Raw genomic sequence first — 20,121 nt, forward strand, 5'->3', positions numbered from 1 at the left:
AAAAATTGTATGCAAATTGACACTGACAGATCTGTCAGTGTCAGTTTGAACTGTCAGATTGCATACAAGTTTTTTTTAAGATTATGAATTTTTAAGACTGTCTGTGGGAAGCCATTTTGTCCGATATACGCTTTAAAGGCTGGTCCAGACGGGCTAATTCAGCCCACTTATAGACGGTTAACCAAATCTTGGCACTAAAGTTGCATATAATTTCACCACTGTCCACACATTCTAATTTTTTTCACATTGAGTTCTTCAAATGGACCTGATTCAGACCGGACATACGTTCTGAATTTCTCAGATTGCATTTTTAGAATAATCTATTCAGACTGTGTAAGACGGGCCTAGCAGTCGTCTTGGTCTGGTTATGATATGGCAACACATTTCAGAGAAAAGTAAATAAATATGGCGGACCATTGCAATTAAGTTCAAAGAATTATATTATTTATATGTTTTTCTCATACTATACGTCGGCTGCTCCTTTGTTAATATGTAATATAATGCATTTACAACATTAACAAAATGAAATGTGCTAATAAGCTTAAAATGCTGGTGCATCACGTGACCAATTAGATCAATGACTTAGCCCGTACCCGCAGGGGAACTTTGGGAACCGGGTGGTGCATCTGACCTCTCTTTCATCTACTGGTGTCAGAAAGTAAGAAAAGATTTCTCCTAAGCACTAGTTATCTTCATAGTTTTGTGTTAATGTTTTATCGAGCAGTTATACGCTTGGAAATAACTTAATAATTTTTGAGGCGTTCGTTGAGCACCGGTGGCACTTGAATTGGCAAGGGTGTTACGTCTTATTAGATTGTCATGCGCTGCGCCCCGTGGGCGGCGGCGAGCGCGGCGCTGCTAGCGTCGCGGCGGAGGTGAAGGAAGGTGGAGCGGAGGCAGCGGCAGCCAGTGCGTCTGCTGTCTCTGTCGGAGTGACCGGACACACCTCTGTTGACCTATTTTCTGATTATTGCATTGAAACTTAACTATTTATACTTTAAGGGCGTAAAAGCGGGCACCCCCGTTTTTGCAGTTAGTGCAATTTTTGAAATTAATTGTATCCTCTGATTTGAATTATTTGCGATGTAAAAACTGTGTTTTTATACAGTGCTTTTGTTTATTGCTTTGAATAGTCAAAATGCTGATATTGGTTTGACACAGGTAAGTAAAAGAATTTTCTAAAGATTTATCTTGTGCCTTTGAAAGGGGTTGTACTTTTCGTTTCATGATCTTAATATCCATTAGTTAATTGGTTTCACATTCATGGTAACTCAACACTGAGTACCTCATACTAGTTACAATTGTGTTTTGAGTACTTTGAACAGAAAACTGCATAGATTGATCACTAAATTGTCAGTATGCAATGGAACCATCTATCTACAGAACTGTAGATAGTAAATTGAATGCATTTGTTTATTTAATGAGTAGATAATAAAATCTTTTATTAGGTATCTAGTCATCATTAGCCATATTTTAGTTGTCATAAGTTATTACAGATATCTTAATATGAAGTTGTTGCTTAGGTGAAAGCACTTTAAAAGTTAGTACACCACCTGTATTTATTATATTTATTATTTAAGGCCCATAATTATTTCACGGGTATTCGTAAATACCAGGGTTCGAGGATATATATCAAGATATATATCTGATATATATCAAGCTGGGTTCGACAATATATATCCAAGATTGTGTATTTTTGTTGATTTTGCCTGATAAAAAAGAATTAAAAAAAAAATTATTAGAATTTTCCCTAATCTAAAAGAAAACTTTGTTTTGATTTATTTGACTGTTTTTAAGCAAATACTTTACTAATAAATAAATAATGCATTAAAATAATAATATGGTTTTCATACATAATTTATATATATTGAACTTGATATATATCAGATATACATATCATAAACATTCAATATTTATTATAAATATCAGATATTTTAGAACCCTGATAACTACCTATATCATTCATGATTAATTCCGTGAGTGTCTCATGCTCCTTGAATTACAGTCACTAACCCACCATTCAGCAACTGTTGACGTACATATTTGCATCATGGAATATTATTTTCCTTCAAATTGAATGAAGCATGTATACAAGGTGCTTATAAGGAAACTGAAATGTCATATCTTCATATATTTTGTCCCAGTCTCAAGAAAATTAGACTGTAATTTTAAATGTCAAGATTGTAAATTGCATATTAAATGCTTGATAAACACATGAGCATGCGCGGATCCAGGGGCGGGTCATGGGGGTCATGACCCCCCCCTGGAGCCTAAGTTGGCCATCGAAGCTGGATCCGCGCTTGCACATGAGGGGTTCAACAGAATTGCTACCTGTTTCATACCTAGTTAACCATAGTTTTTTAAGTTTTGAAACTTGGTAAATTTCAAACAATATAGAACATTTTTTTAGCCTGAACTTAATATGATCAAGAATACACTGAATATTTTGGGATCCTCACTTCATATTGAGGTTTATGAGTGTGTATGTGGTAATGAAGCTGACTGTTGTTAATTGTTGTACACAGGTACCCTGGAGAAACAATGCGTCGAAGGGGAGCTAATATGGCTCTCATAAAATTGGTTGCGGACTTGGACTTGAAGCTGGTTTACGGATAACAGAAAGATGGAATCAGACCTTCCCCCAGGGTCCTGCAACTCTACTGGACATTTGTCCACCATTGGATATCATACTCTACCTGGTGAGACTTTTACATTTTGTCACTTTTGATATTTTGTCATCATACAGATGAAGGATACAGAATTAATAACCTTTGTTGGCTTCAACTATACTATGTCCTATAATATTTATTTTATTTATTACTAGCTTTTGCCCGCAGCTTCGCTCGCGTTAATTTCGAAAATTGTGGAATGCTCCATAGAAACTTCCATCACTCATTTTAGGGAAGTGGGGGGTTAGAAAGAGACAAAAAGTAGCCTATGTCACGCTCCATCCCTTGAACTATCTCCACTTAAAAAAAAATCACTTTAATTCGTCGCTCCGTTTTGCCGTGAAAGACGGACAAACAAACAGACACACACACTTTCCCATCTATAATATTAGTATGGATTAGTATGGATTCAACTTGTCATTTCTGATTTTTGTTTGTCATATATGACTTCATTAGCCCACTTACACTAACTTAACTCAGGGTTAGTGGGGTGTTAACTGTCAAATTCCATATAAAATAGAGGGTTAACCCTCGGGTTAACTTGGTGCAAGTGGCTCTTAGTCACTCATACTCAATGTATTCCCCAAGCTATGCTGTTTTGGTTTAGTTTTATTTATGATGTAGCTTTTGTGTCTGTTACTCTGTCCTTCAGTTTTTTTTTTATGTTGTACCCTTTAGAGAAAAGATTCGTCCTGCCGATTAAGATTGGGTTCAGCCCAACCCAAATTTAATTGGTAAATGGCTCAAAAATTATTTCTTAAATTTTTAGTAAATATGTTTTTATACAATTTATTTGCATTTAATATGTTCCAACCCTCTAGCTGCCAAGCATCCTAAAATTATTATTTTGTTTTACATTTATATATGTTACAGGTGAATTTAATAAATTTTATTTGTGACAATTAATCAAACAATGTTTCCTCTGTAGGTATACTGGATGAAAGGACTGTAATATTTTTACATACACCGTTTTTTTTTGTTTTCCGTTAAATTCGACAAGTAGGTTCATTATCAGGAACCACCCTGTATATCACTTTTAGTTAAATTCGCAAAAAAATATTTTTCATAATTTTCATACATAATAAATGAATTGACGACACATGTCAAAACAAATAACATTAGGAATTGGTAAAGGCTGTCACACACGTGTTCAGTAATTATCTTTATTTTTTTAATAACTCGATAACCTTAAGAGTTAAGACGCTAGTTTCTTAGAGAAATTAATTGTATTTGATCTAAAAAACCTTCTCTTAAAGTTAGCGGAATTCATTAAAAACAGGGTGTATATTGATATCATGTTCCATATCACGTAGCCTACTATATAATAGTGATGTAATAGAAAATTATCAAATCACCTTTGATTGGCTAAAGTATCACTATTGAAATACCTATCCTAGCTGTCTGTCAAGTATCATGTTTTCAAGAAGTTGAAGTGGATATTAAATTTTACGTACCAAAGGATGCAACATAAAAAACAAGTTTCTAATGGGTCGGCAAAGCGCATGTGACACCCCTTGAGTTGCAGGCGTCCATACGTTACGGTGACCGCTTTCCGTCAGGCGGGCTGTATATCTGTTTGCCACCGACGTGGTATATAAAAAAAGTAATTCCCAATGTTTCATAAAAGGAATGTAATCAAATAATCAAAGAAATAATACACAAATAATATAGTTAGGTTTATCCTATTACTGTATGTGTATTTATTTATTTATTAATTATTTATATATTATTTGCCCATACGTGGTATATAAAAAAAGTAATTCCCAATGTTTCATAAAAGGAATGTAATCAAATAATCAAAGAAATAATACACAAATAATATAGTTAGGTTTATCCTATTACTGTATGTGTATTTATTTATTTATTAATTATTTATATATTATTTGCCCATTGTCTTTATGGTACCATGTTGTACTAATTGCGGAATTTGTTACCCTCTTCAAGTTTTCTCTCTCATTTACTCAAAGGTTAACTGGAAGAGATCCCTCAAAGGGATAAGTTCGCCTTTGTACTTCACATCTCAATGTATGCTTTTTTTTATGTGTTTTTGTACAATAAAGAGTTACTACTACTACTACTACTACAAATATCTGAACCACTGGCCACTGCCTGCCTATAAATAAATAAATAAATGAATATTATAGGACGTTCTTACACAGATTGACCGAGTCCCACGGTAAGCTCAAGAAGGCTTGTGTTGTGGGCACTCAGGCAACGATATACACCGTGTCCAATAAGTCCGAATACTCACATTTTACCTCAGTTCTAAAGATATAGGGATCACAGGCCATCAAATTCTTATTTAAACTAAAGAGTATATTCCTCTTAATAAAATACAAGCACAAAGTACATGAAATTTCCGAAGTGTCTAAGAAAAACAAAGAGGTAAAGTGCCAACAAAATACTTGCTCGGCACGCAGGTGACGAGTTATTTTTTATAAGGAGAATCTGTATGATAAAACAGACGCCACGTGTCCAAAATAAACTATTATGGGTACCGAGGATAGATAACGTTCCGGGCAACTAGAAAAATGTGCCTAGGTTCCAGAGCTCACCATCGGCCCAGGTGTGGGATGCAGTATGAAAGCGAGGTAAACTACCTTCAGTACTTACAGATAAAAGCGTTAAAATCAACGTTTTTTTCTTTAAAACCAAGGTTTTGGAGAAAAAATGCCTTAAAGTTAAAAAGGATGCTTGGGAATGAGTATCATGTGTCCCAACAAGACGCACCTCCAGCACATTCGGCAAATGGTATTCTAGCGTAGTTTCAGACTAATTTGGCAGTTTTTTATCCGAAACATGAGTGGCCACCCAGGCCTCCAGGTTTAGGCGTATTAGACTATTTTGTATGGTCATACATGCTTTGAAGACTAAATTTTTATAAAATCATAAACCTACATCATTTCAAAAAGGTTATTGAGAGTATTTGAGATGAAATGTGAAGAAAACGGTGCGTGCCGCGTGTGATCCGTTTGAGAAGCGTTTGAGGCTGGTAAACAAGTTAATGCTGGAGTTATTCCAAAACATTTGTTGTGAATGTAGTAAATAAGAGTGCCATTCATAAAATATAATAATAATGTAGTAACTATTTGTTAATTTTGTCTTATTGGCTATTTGTGCTGTATTCAAACTTATTGGACACGGTATACATAACATAATATACAAATACTTATATACATAGAAAACATCCATGCCTCAGGAACAAATATCTGTGCTTATCACACAAATAAATGCCCCTACCGGGATTCTAACCCGGGACCGCGGCTTAGCAGGCAGGGTCACTACCCGCTAGGCCAGGCCGGTCGTCGAAATATCTGTTAAATCTCTTAGTGTAAGGCCTGAGTGCACGCCCATATTGGGCGCGGCGTGCATGTCAAGCGATTGAAGCTCATACTTGTGTCCTGAGTTTTCGCTGCATAGGGTGGAGGCACGCTCGCCCACTTCGCTGCAACGCTCCGCTCTAAAGCGTTCACTCAGGGCTAGCTTGCGTAAGATGAGATAAAATTGTAATTGTGAGTATTTCCTCAGGCCGTATGCACCACTCGGCTAGCACGCCGGCGGGGGTGGACGGCGCGGGGGGAGGCTCCCGGACTCCGCCCGCTACGCCGAAGAAAGGCGGCAAGATGCTGGCGATCAGGGTGCAGATGTTGGATGACACAATATCCATGTTTCAAATACAGGTAAGTTTACATTTAACAGCCATAGCTTCAAGGAAATTTAGAATGAGAATCTACTTGTCAGTAGGCATCTCACAGGTTCCTAATTTATGCCGACACATTGTGTAAAGTGCACCAGGGCAATTTTGCCTAATCGACATATTTCTATGTTTTATACACTATTAACTGCAGTGTCATCAGTGGACACGTATCACTTTAGTCAATAGACTAAAATGTGGACAATATTTCCATTACTTGAAAGGGATAATACGATTCGACCCTAAACTACTTTTAAACTTCGGTTTTGTAATAGAAAGTGTCCTATTATTATTACCTACTATTATTTATTCTGTGACGGAAATTGGACTCTTACGAAAACTTACCTATAATTTCCAAGGGGAGACCAAGGAAAACCATAAAGGTTAAAGGTATTGAGGAAAAGCGTTAAAACCCGGCCGATCGTCTCCGTCGCAAGTTACGCTCGGCGCGTACATATATTTATTTCTAATTTCCGTTATTTACGTGGCCTCAGGTTGTAATATTTTTTTGCATTGTAGAAAGTGAACCTGTCAATCTTGGTTATCCACGTATCTACGTAACAAGGGGCAATGTTTTTAATTGATCGCCGATTGTTAGTTGATTGCGGTGATCGTTATCAAACGGAGGTAAAGTTTACGCCACTTTAACAATAAGGTGTTTGTACAGAGATGGAGATAATGTGATAATAAAATCAAAACTATTTGAGTTTTTAAACAATTTTATTGATCATCACCGTGTAGTGAACGTCGCGGAACGTGCAAGGGGAATGTTAGGGTAGGGTAGGGGTTAGGGGAATGCACAAATAACACCTCTGAAGTTACAAGGCATCCATAGCCGGGCCGTATGTTTGACTTTGTTTGCTTGCGAAAAAGTTGTTGTTGCTGGGGAAAAAGTACAGTCAACGATGAAAGCTTGTACCAAATGATTGTGTAACCCTTATACAATGACGGTTGCATTAACACTTTCGAAACCGGGCTCTACGCGGCGCTACGACATTTTCGCTACATACGGGTTTCCCCATGTAATCGGCTACGCTTCTACGAGCGGTGTGCCCGACAGTCGGGTTCTTGGTAGCGAAAGTGTTAAACTGCCTATACAATTTCACTACTCTTCAAATTCGATGCTACCAATGCTGCTATAGTAATAAAAATAACGGAAAAGGGCTTAACAACGTTAAATATTAGAATAATCATATTACTATGAAGAAAAACATGACATCATCAGTGGTTTACATGCCCACTCTATGACACAAAAGAGGTGTTTTATTGTATGGATAGAGAATGACTACATATCTATTGTATCTCCCATTGACAGTTATGAGAGTTATGCGCCATCACAATCACGCTTAGGTCTCTTAGGTTACTTATACAGGCCGGGAAGCGAAGTATTGCAGGCCAAGTAAACAGGATAGCGATACACAGCTGGCAACTGTCGCCGAAATTAATAAGAGAGATTTTCCCAATTTGTAATAAAATAAATATTACAATGTATTGTGAAATCTGATCCATAAGAAAACAAAACCCTTTCAATTTACGTTGTGGTAAAATATGACTTTGGAAGATAAAAGGATGTTGCGTTGCAGTCTAGGCGTGTAAGACTGTATGAAATTCACATATCATCTTCCCGCATCGCACTGGATACGAAGTATTTCCGGAGCCGATATTGCCAAATTAGCCAGCTGTCGGGTGTTTTTTTGGTACCTTAATACCTTATATGTAAATAAGTTAACGCTTACATTATAATGAAGTTTAAATAGGTAATAATTTGCTGCTCTTTAATTTTTTTCACAAAAATCAGTTGACATTGTCGCTTATAATAACCACAGAAAAAACACGTAAGAAGCACATATTTTTACCTTAGATACTGCCACTTTTTTGCTATTTTTAACTTTACCCTACTGTTGCCCCGCCGCCGCCGTGTTAGATTATAAAACCTCGTCACTTAATTAATGTCAGATTATCTTAACTCGTCACCCGTGTGTGTGCGTGTGACGTGTGTGTAAAACTGACCCGTTTCGTTTGACCGTAGGTATGTTTTACTACTTGTTTTCTTTTTCTTACTTACCATAATCAAGTGGGATTGTTCTCAAATGATTTACCTGTCTCTAATAAACAATAGGAAAGGAGGTTTTTATTTTATAATGATAATAATAACAATACCAGCTTGTAAAACTTGGATCTGACATTTCATTCAAGTCTCAAAAAGAACTCTCCGTGTTGGGTTCGGCGCCGCACACGTGATCCAGAAATCCGGAACACCATTGTTGTATCCTGATTTTACCTTTTTTCCAACGATTCGGCCAGGTTGTACTAGCCGTGGTCCCGAACCTGTAACCTGGCCGAAACGTTGGAAAAAATTATCGTTTTCGACCCGTGTGTGATTTTAAAAATGTGTACAAAACGCGAGAATTTAGTGTAGGTACCTACTTACGTCGTACAAGTCGAGACTAACTTATGGGAATCAGACTCAAAAAAATCCTGTACGATTCACATGTAATGTTACCTACTCGTAAGCGTTTAAGAGGGGGTCGTACGAAATCCTCGAAAAATGCATTCGGCGTTTAACAAATGCTGCTCATATTTCTCAATAAAATGAAACAAAATAAATGTAGTTATTATCTTAAAGAGTGTGGCTACAACTTTTGACTATTCAGAATCTCCAATTCTCAACGGTATAATAAATAAACCCACGCAAAGTTGAGCTAAAATGAGAAAAACGTATGTCGCCGTTTAGTAAACTTTGTTAAAAAAATTCGATACTTTAGTTAAAACATTAAGTGATTCTAAAAGCCAGATAAATGGACTAGAAGTTTTGGGGTTTTTTATATTTTTCCTCTCAAAGGCAACAAAGAAATTTTACCTTAAACTTAAACTTTCGTAAAATTTCCATACATTCGCCATTGCTGTCAGAATTCTCCTTTCGATTAGATGCCCCAAAGAGTATAATAATATAGTATTAGAAAAAGAGAGCCATCTCTCGAGCAAACGTGGACGCACGTTGATGCAAGCGCCCCAAGCGTGTCTTTGGTGTACTAAATCTTATGCATGTGTGCACGCACACATGCTTACCTATAATTATTACATTCTGGGCTTTCGTAGTCACCAACAATGAGATGTATTTATTTTTTCATTTTATTGCCTACAATAATATCATCACGTTTTTATTTCGTATAATATTGTTGCAGACAATAAAATGAAAAAACAAAACATCTCATTATAGGTGACTACACAGTCAAGGGGACAGTCATGAAAAAGTAAAGAAAAAAACCAGTATGTGCCGATTGATTTATTTATTTATTAGGCCGAAAATATAACTGTAATATATAACTGTACACATAAAGAAAAGGAAGATAGGGCTTAGAGAATAACATTAATTACTTAAGTAAAAACTTATATAAATATAGTTTGTTCAGGTAATCTCACATATTATAATGGTTACACAAGCAAGCCTGACCAGAAATCATGACTAGGCACCATGTTGCGGAGTTTCATAAAAACTATTTTCTTCATAGGTAATTGCTGAATTATTACCGCATACATCACAATAACAGCATCGGTCATAGTCATTTCTGGTCAGGGTTTAAATTCTAATGAACACAAGTCAAATTATGTTCTATTGAAAATATTTCAACTTTTGCTATCTTAAAGTAGTCACACCACTATATATAAATTAAAACCGAAATAAATTACACATATGAAAGAAAAAGTGACCAAGGCCTCCAGTACCCAGCCTCAGGCACTGGACGCCTTGGTCACTTTTTATTGCATATGTGTAATTTATTTCGGTTTTAGGCTTTAAATTATTATTGTATAATACATGACAGGGTAAAATAGTAAACAATAAGTGTGCTAATAGTAAATAAATCACTAATACAAGAGGAAATTGGCCCGAAATATGTCGCAGCAGTAGCTATATAATAACGTGAGTACAACCGTAGGTTCATAAAATATTTGAATATGTCTCACGAAATTTTAACGTCTATAATAAAGACTGTACAGTCGCCATCAGATATATAAGAGCGCCCGAGGTACTCAAAAATATCTGAATACGCCTCTATTGCCTAGGCGTTAGATGCGTGTTCAGATATTTTTGAGTACCTCGGGCACTCTTATATATCTGATGGCGACTGTACACGATAAAATCTGGCCAAACATAATATGGCAAATCTTTTAATACAAAAGTGAATTTTCAAGCAGGACCGTTTCCATATAATTTATGGATATCAACCTACAAATTAAAGATATAAACATACCATAACGTTGGTTGGTCTATAAAATTTAGCAGTATATCTCATGGTACCAATATTTTTTTGTCCACTGTCTTCTGGCAGTCTTTACAAAACTTTCCTGTTAAAAAGTTTTTTTAATGTTCAATAATATTAGCCAAAACATACCGAAACATTACTGATTCCACAATAGTAAACATTTTTCTGATTGTAATGAAAGTTCTGAGGTTTTCTAACTTTGCTGAGTTCGACTTTTTGACGCTTTTTAAAAACAACTTTCAGTGCTTGGAGTGAAAGTTTTCCTGACTCCTAAATGTCGAAATGAGTTACAATAACTATTTTTTTGGTATGATGACATTCTAATGCGTGTGAAACGGCTTTTAAAAATATAACTATTACAATTGTGAAAACTGGGATAAGAAACCTGTGAAGATTGACAAAAAACGCTGGACATACATTGAAATCTACCTACTTTGCACTATACACATTTGGCGAAAATCCATACTCATGCATCACGACGAATAGCTACTATTATTACATAGTTTAAGATATACTGGTTAAAAAAAGTACAAACATTAATTCAAAATGTGGATTCGGAGAAAAAATATTCCATATTATGCATGGCCGTATTGTATCGTGTACTTAGGTACAGTCTTTACAAGAGGAGCTCTACGCCAAGACCGAAATAAAAATGGCAAATAATGCAAGCACATAACTTTTTTTATAGTCATCTCAGTCCTCGTGTTATGTGTACAATTTTTTCTACATATTCCAAAATTTATTTTCAACTTTTATTGAGTAACAAAATAAGGGCTTAGGAGGACAAAAGTAAATGACATTTTGCATTATCAAATATTGTTAAAACATAGTTTTTGAGGTACAGAAATTTAAATATACTTATTTTCACTAAAACTTAACGAGCCTTCATAATTATTTTAATGTTTTCATTGATGAACGAAGCTTTAAAGTGGATTAATTCTCTGGAGTTAGATTTATGAATTCTCTGTATTGAGTGTTTATTGCCATACGATTAAATAAATAAATTGATGATTTAAACTAATCGACGACATTTGAAGGACGGCGTTGTTCACGTAGTCTGGGAGAAGACTTCTTGACTTGTCTTTTCTGAGGCCACGGGGACAAAGCCGTCCTTTAAACAACGGAAATTAGTTTAAAAACATAGTTACTCACGAGTCCCGTTTGCAATTTTACGTATTAATATTTATATAAATAATTATTTCTTATTTTTATGACTATTGTAATAAATTTGAGCACTTTTTTTAATAGGATCATCGTTCTCTGTGTATGTTTGCTTCCCCGACAAAATTCTATTTACAGAGCGACACCAACTATGTATTAATACATTAATAGTAGTTTTGGTGAAAAAATGTTTAAATGAATCCTGATGCTCTTCACAACTCGAAGGAAAGGCGACAAAAGAATCTGTTAAATTCATTATATTTTCTTTAATATTGTTTTTTCTCAAATTTGTTTTTAAATATGTGACTGTTATGTCCTGTATTTCTCTAAAACTATTGTATAATGCATCGGATGGATAGCAAAGCCAATTCTTGTTGGTATATTCCCTAGCCTGCATGAGAGTACCTTTTCCATTTTTGTTTATTGCGAGCAAAGAGTTTCGACATAGAGAGCATTGTTTTATAATTTTTTTTAAACATTTAGTTAGCACCCAGCCACAAACATATCGCGCCTGCGTAGACGAATTGGCATTGTTTGTCGACTCTGATGTTAATGTTTCCATAAGTTTTTCGTTTATTTGCATATCGTTCTGTTTTTTTAAACTTTCTTTTTCTTTATTTTCGTCCAAAAAAAAATCCAAAGTTTGCAAGTATGAATTGAAATCTTCTTCGCAATTCGCGTTGACTGCCTGTTGGGAACTAAAGTTATTTAAGAGCAGAGATTTAAATGAACCTTCAAAAGTAGTGCATGTTGGCGAATTGTTTCGTACTCCTAAACTTCTTATATTTCCAAAAAGTTTTCAACCGGGTCTTGATTAAAATTTCTCGTTAACATGCAATCTAGTGAATATTTTTGATTAAGAATTTTCCAAATAGCTTGCATTCCCTCGATAGTTTTAATTAAATTTTTTGTGGTAGGAATATTTGTTTCGACGAGTCTTATTTTGTGTCCTTCCCTCTTTTTTGATAAAAATTTAGCATTTTTAAAAAAAGTTATTGCCTTTCGCCACAGTGCATGATGTTCTGATGTTTGGCGCACAGCTCCTCTATATAATTTGCCATTTGGTACATGAAATGTACCAGCATTCAAGCTATCAAATAACTTATCAATCAAGAGAACAGGAGTTATTAACTGTCGACATTCCTCGGGCAAGAGTCCTCTGGCAACGAAATGGTCTGTTGTTGTAGCCACGCTATGACTAAAAATCTGGGCAGCCATCTTCACTCTCATCTTTTTGATTTTATTAATGTTTATGTGTTCCTCTGTTAGTTTATGAAGGCTCCTGAAAATAGACAATTTTATTTTAAGTATGTATATCGTCGCTTAGCACCCATAGTACAAGCTTTGCTTAGTTTGGGGCTAAGTTGATATGTGTAAGGTGTCCCCCAATATTTATTTATGTTTATTTATTTATTTATTTTATTTAATACTGCAGGCCGAGCGAGCCACGAGCGAGCCCCTTGAAAAAAATATATATGTGGCTGTTCGACGTACATTGCTGGTTTTTGTTCGTTTCATAGGGATACCATACTTTAGTTTGATATACATTACTACTGCTAAAATTTATTAATTATGAATGCTGACTTACCTAAGCTCTCCGCGTGTTTTATCGGCTTCATAAAGCTGTTCGAAGAACTCCCATTTCATAATTTTATCATTTTGGTTTGAATCTTTATACTGCATATCTTTGTTTAACAGATTATTTCGTAATCCTTTGATAAGATGGGGGACATCGTAAAGTGGAATAATTTTGGCTCCATCGACTTCGAAACATTCCTCCCGCCATTGTTTTCCTGTCTTTAGATAAATTTCTCTAGTGTCTTTAACGAGACTGTTTATAGCGCTCACGTTTGTTGCCCCTTGATCACACACCGTGCATATCACTTTAAGGCCAGTTTTGTGTATAGCCTTGAGAACATCTTTTATAATCGTCTTCAATTCAATCGTTTTCAGACTTTGTGTGAAATAGTATGCCACAGGTTGTTTGAAATTCTTTTTTATACCTTTTACCATGAAAACCATTGCATGGTTGGCGATTTTTAATTTGTCATCGTGGCTTACAAAACCTTTCAGTTCATCTGTTCCAGGGTTGTATTGAACATGAGGTGTCAGTGACATTTCATCGAACATTAAAGTGCACAATCGGTCTTCTTCAATGAGCCCATCAACAGTTTCTTTTAATTTTTCAAAAATGCAATTGTTAATACCTGGCAATATTTTTATGTCGCACAACAAGTTTTTCAATGATTTTGCTGATGGTAATTTAAAATATTTATACAATAAATTATAGCATTTAGGGCTTTTCTTGAAAATGGATAGCGCCAATACTTTTTCCTCCATGTTGTATCTTCTTCCTTTTGGTTTTTTTGATGCTTGGCGGTATTGCATGCCCGTAAAAATGCGGCCTGATCGGCTCATATTTTTTGTAAATCTTGCCATATCGTCAGATCCATGTAACAGGTTAGAAACCGTGGCGAGTCTTGCTTTATAATGTCGTGCCTGTTTCACTGACTTCCTCAACTTGTTCTTTAAACTTCTGATTTCCTTTTGTGCAGATTTACTTTCCTTGTGCAGGAACTGCGATGATTTATGACCTGCAGTTATAAATAAGAATTATAGAAAAAATTACTTGCTATCAAAATTAATAATTCAATGACATATGGACAGGCAGACATGATGAAACTATATGGGTTCCGTTTTGTACATTTTAGCTACGAACCCATATGACGACCGGTCTGGTGCGTAATGACCCTAAGGCCGTTAACACATTATCAGATTTCAATATTTTCAATGGAAAAAACCGAAGATGGCGCCTGTAATTAATGTATGGGATATCGGTCCGACATTCAATATCGGATCGGATAATGTAAAAAGTATTATATATTATATATTATATATTATTATTATAATATATTTGTAAATTGTAAATGCATGATAAATGGTATTTATATTTGTAACTAAATTGCAGTGCCCTTTACAGGGTTGTGTTGAAACATTATTTAGTATAAGACCTACTGTACACACAAGCAATTAAATAAACGAAATGAAATAAACGCACTAACTGCTAAGACGCGGTCCTGGGTTCGAATCCCAACAAAAGGCATTATATGTGCGATGAACTCAGATATTTGTTCCTGAGTCATGGATATTTTCTATGTAAGTATTTATCTATACACATGTTTATTTTTTTAAAACTTATCTAGAGAGGGTTTATGCGTGTAAGGACTATAAGGAAATATGGCGATGTATAAAAATGTCTACTTACTTTGAAAACATAAATTTGTCTGAGTATTAGAAAGCCAATACTTCAAAACGTTTAAATATTTTTCAGTCAGAATATAAAAATGACTACTATCAAAGTATAAAAATGTCTACATTCACAGTATGTAAATGTCTTATATAAAAAATGACTAGGTATATAAATTCTAATGAACACAAGTTAAATTATAATCTATTGAAAATATTTCAACTTGTGCTGTCTTAAAGTAGTCACACTACTATGTATATAAATTAAAACCGAAATAAATTACATATATGAAAGAAAAAGTGACCAAGTCCTCTGGTGCCTGAGGCTGGAATCGAACCAGCGTACCCTCCTATCGCGGTAGATGCCTCTTAATCCGCTCGGCCACCCAGGTCACAGCTGTCGAAATTATCTCTCATATGAGTAATCTATACAAGGACTCAAGCCTCAGGCACCAGAGGACTTGGTCACTTTTTCTTTCATATATGTAATTTATTTCGGTTTTAAGGTATATAAATGTCTACTTCTTTACTTAAGCTGTTCATAATATAGTTACTTGTCTATAAATAAAATTAACCCTTTAAGAGGGTCCTACGTTATAGCAAATACGATACATTTAGTGCATATAATAATATTGACCACATTTTTCATTTAACAACCGTCTGACAACAACAAACAAAAAATAAGGGACGAAAGCCAGACAATGTGGACATTTTTATATTTTGTCATAAATATACACTGACAATAATTATTATTCAAGTGGACATTAGTATACTTCGACATAATTCTATATAGTCTATTGATGCTACATGTTTATATTTCGTCTAATATACACGTGGACATTTTTATACTTTGTCAAAATTATATAGGGACGAAATTATACAAGTAGACATTTTTATACATCCCCATATTTCCTTATAGTCCTTACACGCATAAACCAATTTCTTGTTAGACCAGGCAATGATTTCGGGCGACAATTGTCACTGTTGTGAAATATGCCACAGATAAGTGTAATAATAGCAAGCTTAAAAAAAAGTACATAATTACCAGTGTCTGAAGCGGTTTTAGATGAAGAAGGAACTTCGGCTGGATGAAGACGCTCACTTATATCTGAAAAGAAATGAATCTAATGTATAATCCATTCCAAACCATCATACAGTTTATAGTTTTTAATGATTTCACACAATTACGTAACTGACTAATGCTAGTGAAGAACTGTTAAAAGTTTAAGTTTTTTATTTATTAAAACAATATTGGCCTGGTTAAGTACCAAACCAACTTGGCCTCCTTGTAAAACAAATAATTATTATTATTACCTTCATTATTTTGTTGTAACAAATTTTCTTTTATTCCAATATTTGGCAGGCAGTAATTGTGTTCTATGTTTATGGAAGATGGTGATATGAATACACCTGAAAAATAAAGTAGTAAAACTGATTAATAAAGGTAAGATAATATTATTGTTGGAATACTCCAGCTCCCCTAGTGTATGTGCACTATATTCTCATTTGTTTAGCGTTCAAGAAATCTTATCAAAAACTTGACAACCGGTCTGGCACAGATGGTAGTGCCTGCAAAGCGGCGGTCCTGATATGGGCATTTATTTGTATGATGAATACAGATATTTGTTCCTGAGTCATGGGTGTTCTCTATGTATGTAAGTATGTATTTATCTATATGTATAAGGATGTATATTGTCGCCTAGTACCTATAGTACAGGCTTTAATTAGTATGGGGCTAGGTTGATCTGCGTAAGGTGTCCACCATATTTATTATTTAATATTATTTATTTATTTATATATTGGCAGATCAACTTGTTGCGCAGATCTTAAACTTTGATGCTATTTCTCACCCTCAATTAAAATATTTTATACTTTTCACTTTATTGTGAATTTTAACTTACAAGGCCCTAACTGTTAAATCTAATAGATATATAGTTAGAAACTTTGTTATTATAAGTTTGATTTCTTATTTGGTAAAAAATACTTTAAAATGTATACATAGCACAGCACTATACACCGTGTTTTTATTGAATTCCGTTAACTTCGGCATATATTTAGGTCCATTATGAGAAACAGAATGGCAAAGTTACATTTGTTAGATAATTAAATTCGTATTTTTTTCTAAAAAAAAAACCATACACCTGCGATAGATGTTAACTTCGATTGCTATTGAGAAACGGGCTTTACAATTAACTCACACTAAGTAAGTGTCAAAACTATTTCATGTCAATCGCATATCAAACACAGAGCCCGTTTCTTAACAGCAATTGATGTAACATCTATCGCAGGTGTATGGGATTTCTCAAAAAAAAGTTACGAAATAAAAAAATTAACCATGCTATTCTGTTTCCTATAATGGACCTAACTATATGCCGAAATTAACGGAATTCAATAAAAGCACAGTGTATAATTATTTACCCACCTTCAAAATTCACAGATGGTACAGCTTTATAAATTAAGCGGTGGCATGCTACTTTTTGCTCTGGTGTAAAGTGATAGTCACAAATCTTTTTATTTTTATATATCTTCAAAGGGTCAGTCTCCTTTACTTTATGTCCAACAATTGACAGCCAACTATCAAACAATTCAGCATTTCTTTCCGGATGAGGAAAACCGTGCATGGGTGCACCTGCAACATATGATAACATTTGAATCAAATTAGCACACCGTTTCTTTTAACTACACATTTAACCTGTAGTAGTATTTTAACTTGGATACCGTGGTGGTAAACCGTCTTGCTTAATCTTATACGAAAAATTAGAAATACCCAAAACGCATAGGCCAAGTGTATTTATTATTTATTTATTTAATAAATATCTTACATAGGAAGTAGGAACTTAAATGTAAATACAATGTCCCCCAAAACTATTTACACAGTTTGACTGTGGGATCTGGGTGAGTCTAAAGGTACATAATTATAATTCGTTGTCATGGTATGATGTGCATAAAAATCTTTAATAAACTTCCTCAATCGATAAAATAAATAGACAATCTTAAATTATTCAAAAAATCCCTTAACACATATCTAATTAACAAAGCCTTCTATACATTGCAAGAATTTTTTGATGACAGAATGTTTAATTAATACCCATTATGATAAAATTAAGTAGCTTAATTCTAAAGAATCTACAGTATTACTAATAACTTGTAAAACCTAATTTGTAATTTATTTATATACCTACTATTAAGTAGTTGTAAGATTGCTGCGCCCTTGCAGGGTCATATTACTCCCCCATGTAATATGTTTGCAATAAATGCTTTGTTTGTTTGTTTAATGAATACAGATCTACAAAAGTATATTGCCAATGATGGTTAGGTAGTTCACAAATAAATGAGGCATCTAAATTTTGTCTAGGTAGTGTTTGAACAAAGCTCTCTTAAATCTATTTTTGTTTTTCTCCGCATCACAGCGCAATATATATATGAAGAAATAAATACCACGCAAATGGAAAATGTATCAAAAACTACTTTACTTACCCAAATCCGCACAGCCGAAAATGCAATACCGTTTTTTTCTGCCGGGTTCACTCATTATTAACAAGAAATCAACAAAAACACAATTTCGAATTTGAATTGACATAAAAATATTACTTTTGTAACGCCATGTTTTCCAACGTTTCGTTTTACGTTGGACATATTCGGACATTGTTTGTAATAAGTAATAGATGTTAATAATGATAATTCTAAAATACTGATATTTAACTTATCAGTAAAAATTTAATTTATGAATAAAAATCTTTGTTACAAAATAACGTTAAACGTTCTGTGCTTGACATGGAATATTTCATATATAAACTTTTTAGAAACGTATTTCAGTGACCCCGCCATCTAGTAGCTCAAGTTGAAAGTACCAAGTTAAGAGGGGGTCGTACGAAATCCTCGAAAAGTGCATTCGGCGTTTAACAAATGTTGCTCACATTTCTAAATTAAATGAAATAAAATAAATGTAGTTATTATCTTAAAGAGTGTGTCTACAACTTTTGACTATTCACAATCTCCAATTATTAACGGTGTAATAACTAAACCCACACAAAGTTGACCTAAAATGAGAAAAACGTATGTCGCCGTTTAGTAAACTTTGTTAAAAAAATTCAATACTCTAGTTATAACATTATGTGATTCTGAAAGCCAGATAAATGGACTACAAGTTTTGAGGTTTTTTATATTTTTCCTCTCAAAGGCAACAAAGAAATTTTACCTTAAATTTAAACTATCGTAAAATTTCCATACATTCGCCATTGCTGTCAGAATTCTCCTTTCGATTAGATGCCGTGAGCGGCTCATCGGAGGCAGACGTGTCGCCGGTCGCTCCGCGTTGACAATTAAATTTGACAAATATTTTGACAGAAAATCGTGTACGTACACGAAAAACCATACCAGTGTAAAACTGTGCTCAAAATAAATAGGGTAAGTCGATAATGTCAGGTGGAGATCCAATCTCATTTAAAGTGTAAAGGTGCATGGCTTGTGCATCAAAAATAAATAAAAATATATCACATTATTAAAGAAAATAACGAACACAACCGAATGAGTATAAATGATTTCATTCTAGTTCGGTTAAATTGAAAAGAGTTTCATGTTTTCTCTTACTCATTGGAATAAATTTTCATTACGCTGGTATTAACAGTACGTCATTTTAAAAATATATATGACAGCACCTACGTCAAATTCTGTCAACCAGGTTGTATGTAAACAATTATAATTTAATTTATTTTTACATATTTAGATACTTATTAATCGATTCTTACTTAGAATAGAAGAAAGGGAAATGCGGGCGGGTATATAAGTACCTATTTATTAAATACAATATTCCGTATGGTGTGCTTCTGGTTCAAATTTTTATATAAAAAAATGTTTTAATTTCATTAAAGATTACCCTGTGCATACCACGAACACGTAAGTAACCGTAAGTTCCTCGTTGTTTAGAAAGTAACGCTCGTCTTGAATGGCACTTCTCCATTCAACTAGACCAGATGTTCATGGAACAGTCACCAGCATACGTATATGACTATGAATGGCCGTGACAATATATCCGATTCTCTATAGAGGCCATAAGTATATGACGACATATTCCCGGCAAAAAATT

The 20,121-nt window shown here is 34.4% G+C and overlaps 1 protein-coding gene and 1 long non-coding RNA gene across 6 annotated transcripts in view; one reads left to right on the forward strand and one right to left on the reverse strand.

Moving 5' to 3' along the window:
- Positions 1–415: 415 nt before the first annotated feature.
- The window catches only part of LOC125240560 (FERM, ARHGEF and pleckstrin domain-containing protein 1), a 92,787-nt gene continuing 73,081 nt past the window's right edge, over positions 416–20,121 (forward strand). For 3 of the 5 annotated variants that reach the window (XM_048148489.1, XM_048148490.1, XM_048148492.1), the window contains exons 1-3: positions 675–1,161; positions 2,526–2,699; positions 6,198–6,349. In XM_048148489.1, coding sequence (XP_048004446.1) covers positions 2,624–2,699; positions 6,198–6,349 — 228 coding nt within the window. In that variant the 5' untranslated portion in view covers positions 675–1,161; positions 2,526–2,623. The other 2 variants (XM_048148487.1, XM_048148488.1) reach the window with 2 other exon arrangements.
- LOC125240561 lies at positions 14,019–16,779 on the reverse strand. The gene is made up of 3 exons (XR_007178637.1): positions 16,350–16,779; positions 16,081–16,143; positions 14,019–14,383 (listed from the first exon to the last, which is right to left on the reverse strand). It is a non-coding gene; the product is annotated as an uncharacterized LOC125240561 (long non-coding RNA).

The sequence above is a fragment of the Leguminivora glycinivorella genome, chromosome Z (genome assembly GCF_023078275.1).
Source record: "Leguminivora glycinivorella isolate SPB_JAAS2020 chromosome Z, LegGlyc_1.1, whole genome shotgun sequence".
NCBI classification, from domain to species: domain Eukaryota; kingdom Metazoa; phylum Arthropoda; class Insecta; order Lepidoptera; family Tortricidae; genus Leguminivora; species Leguminivora glycinivorella.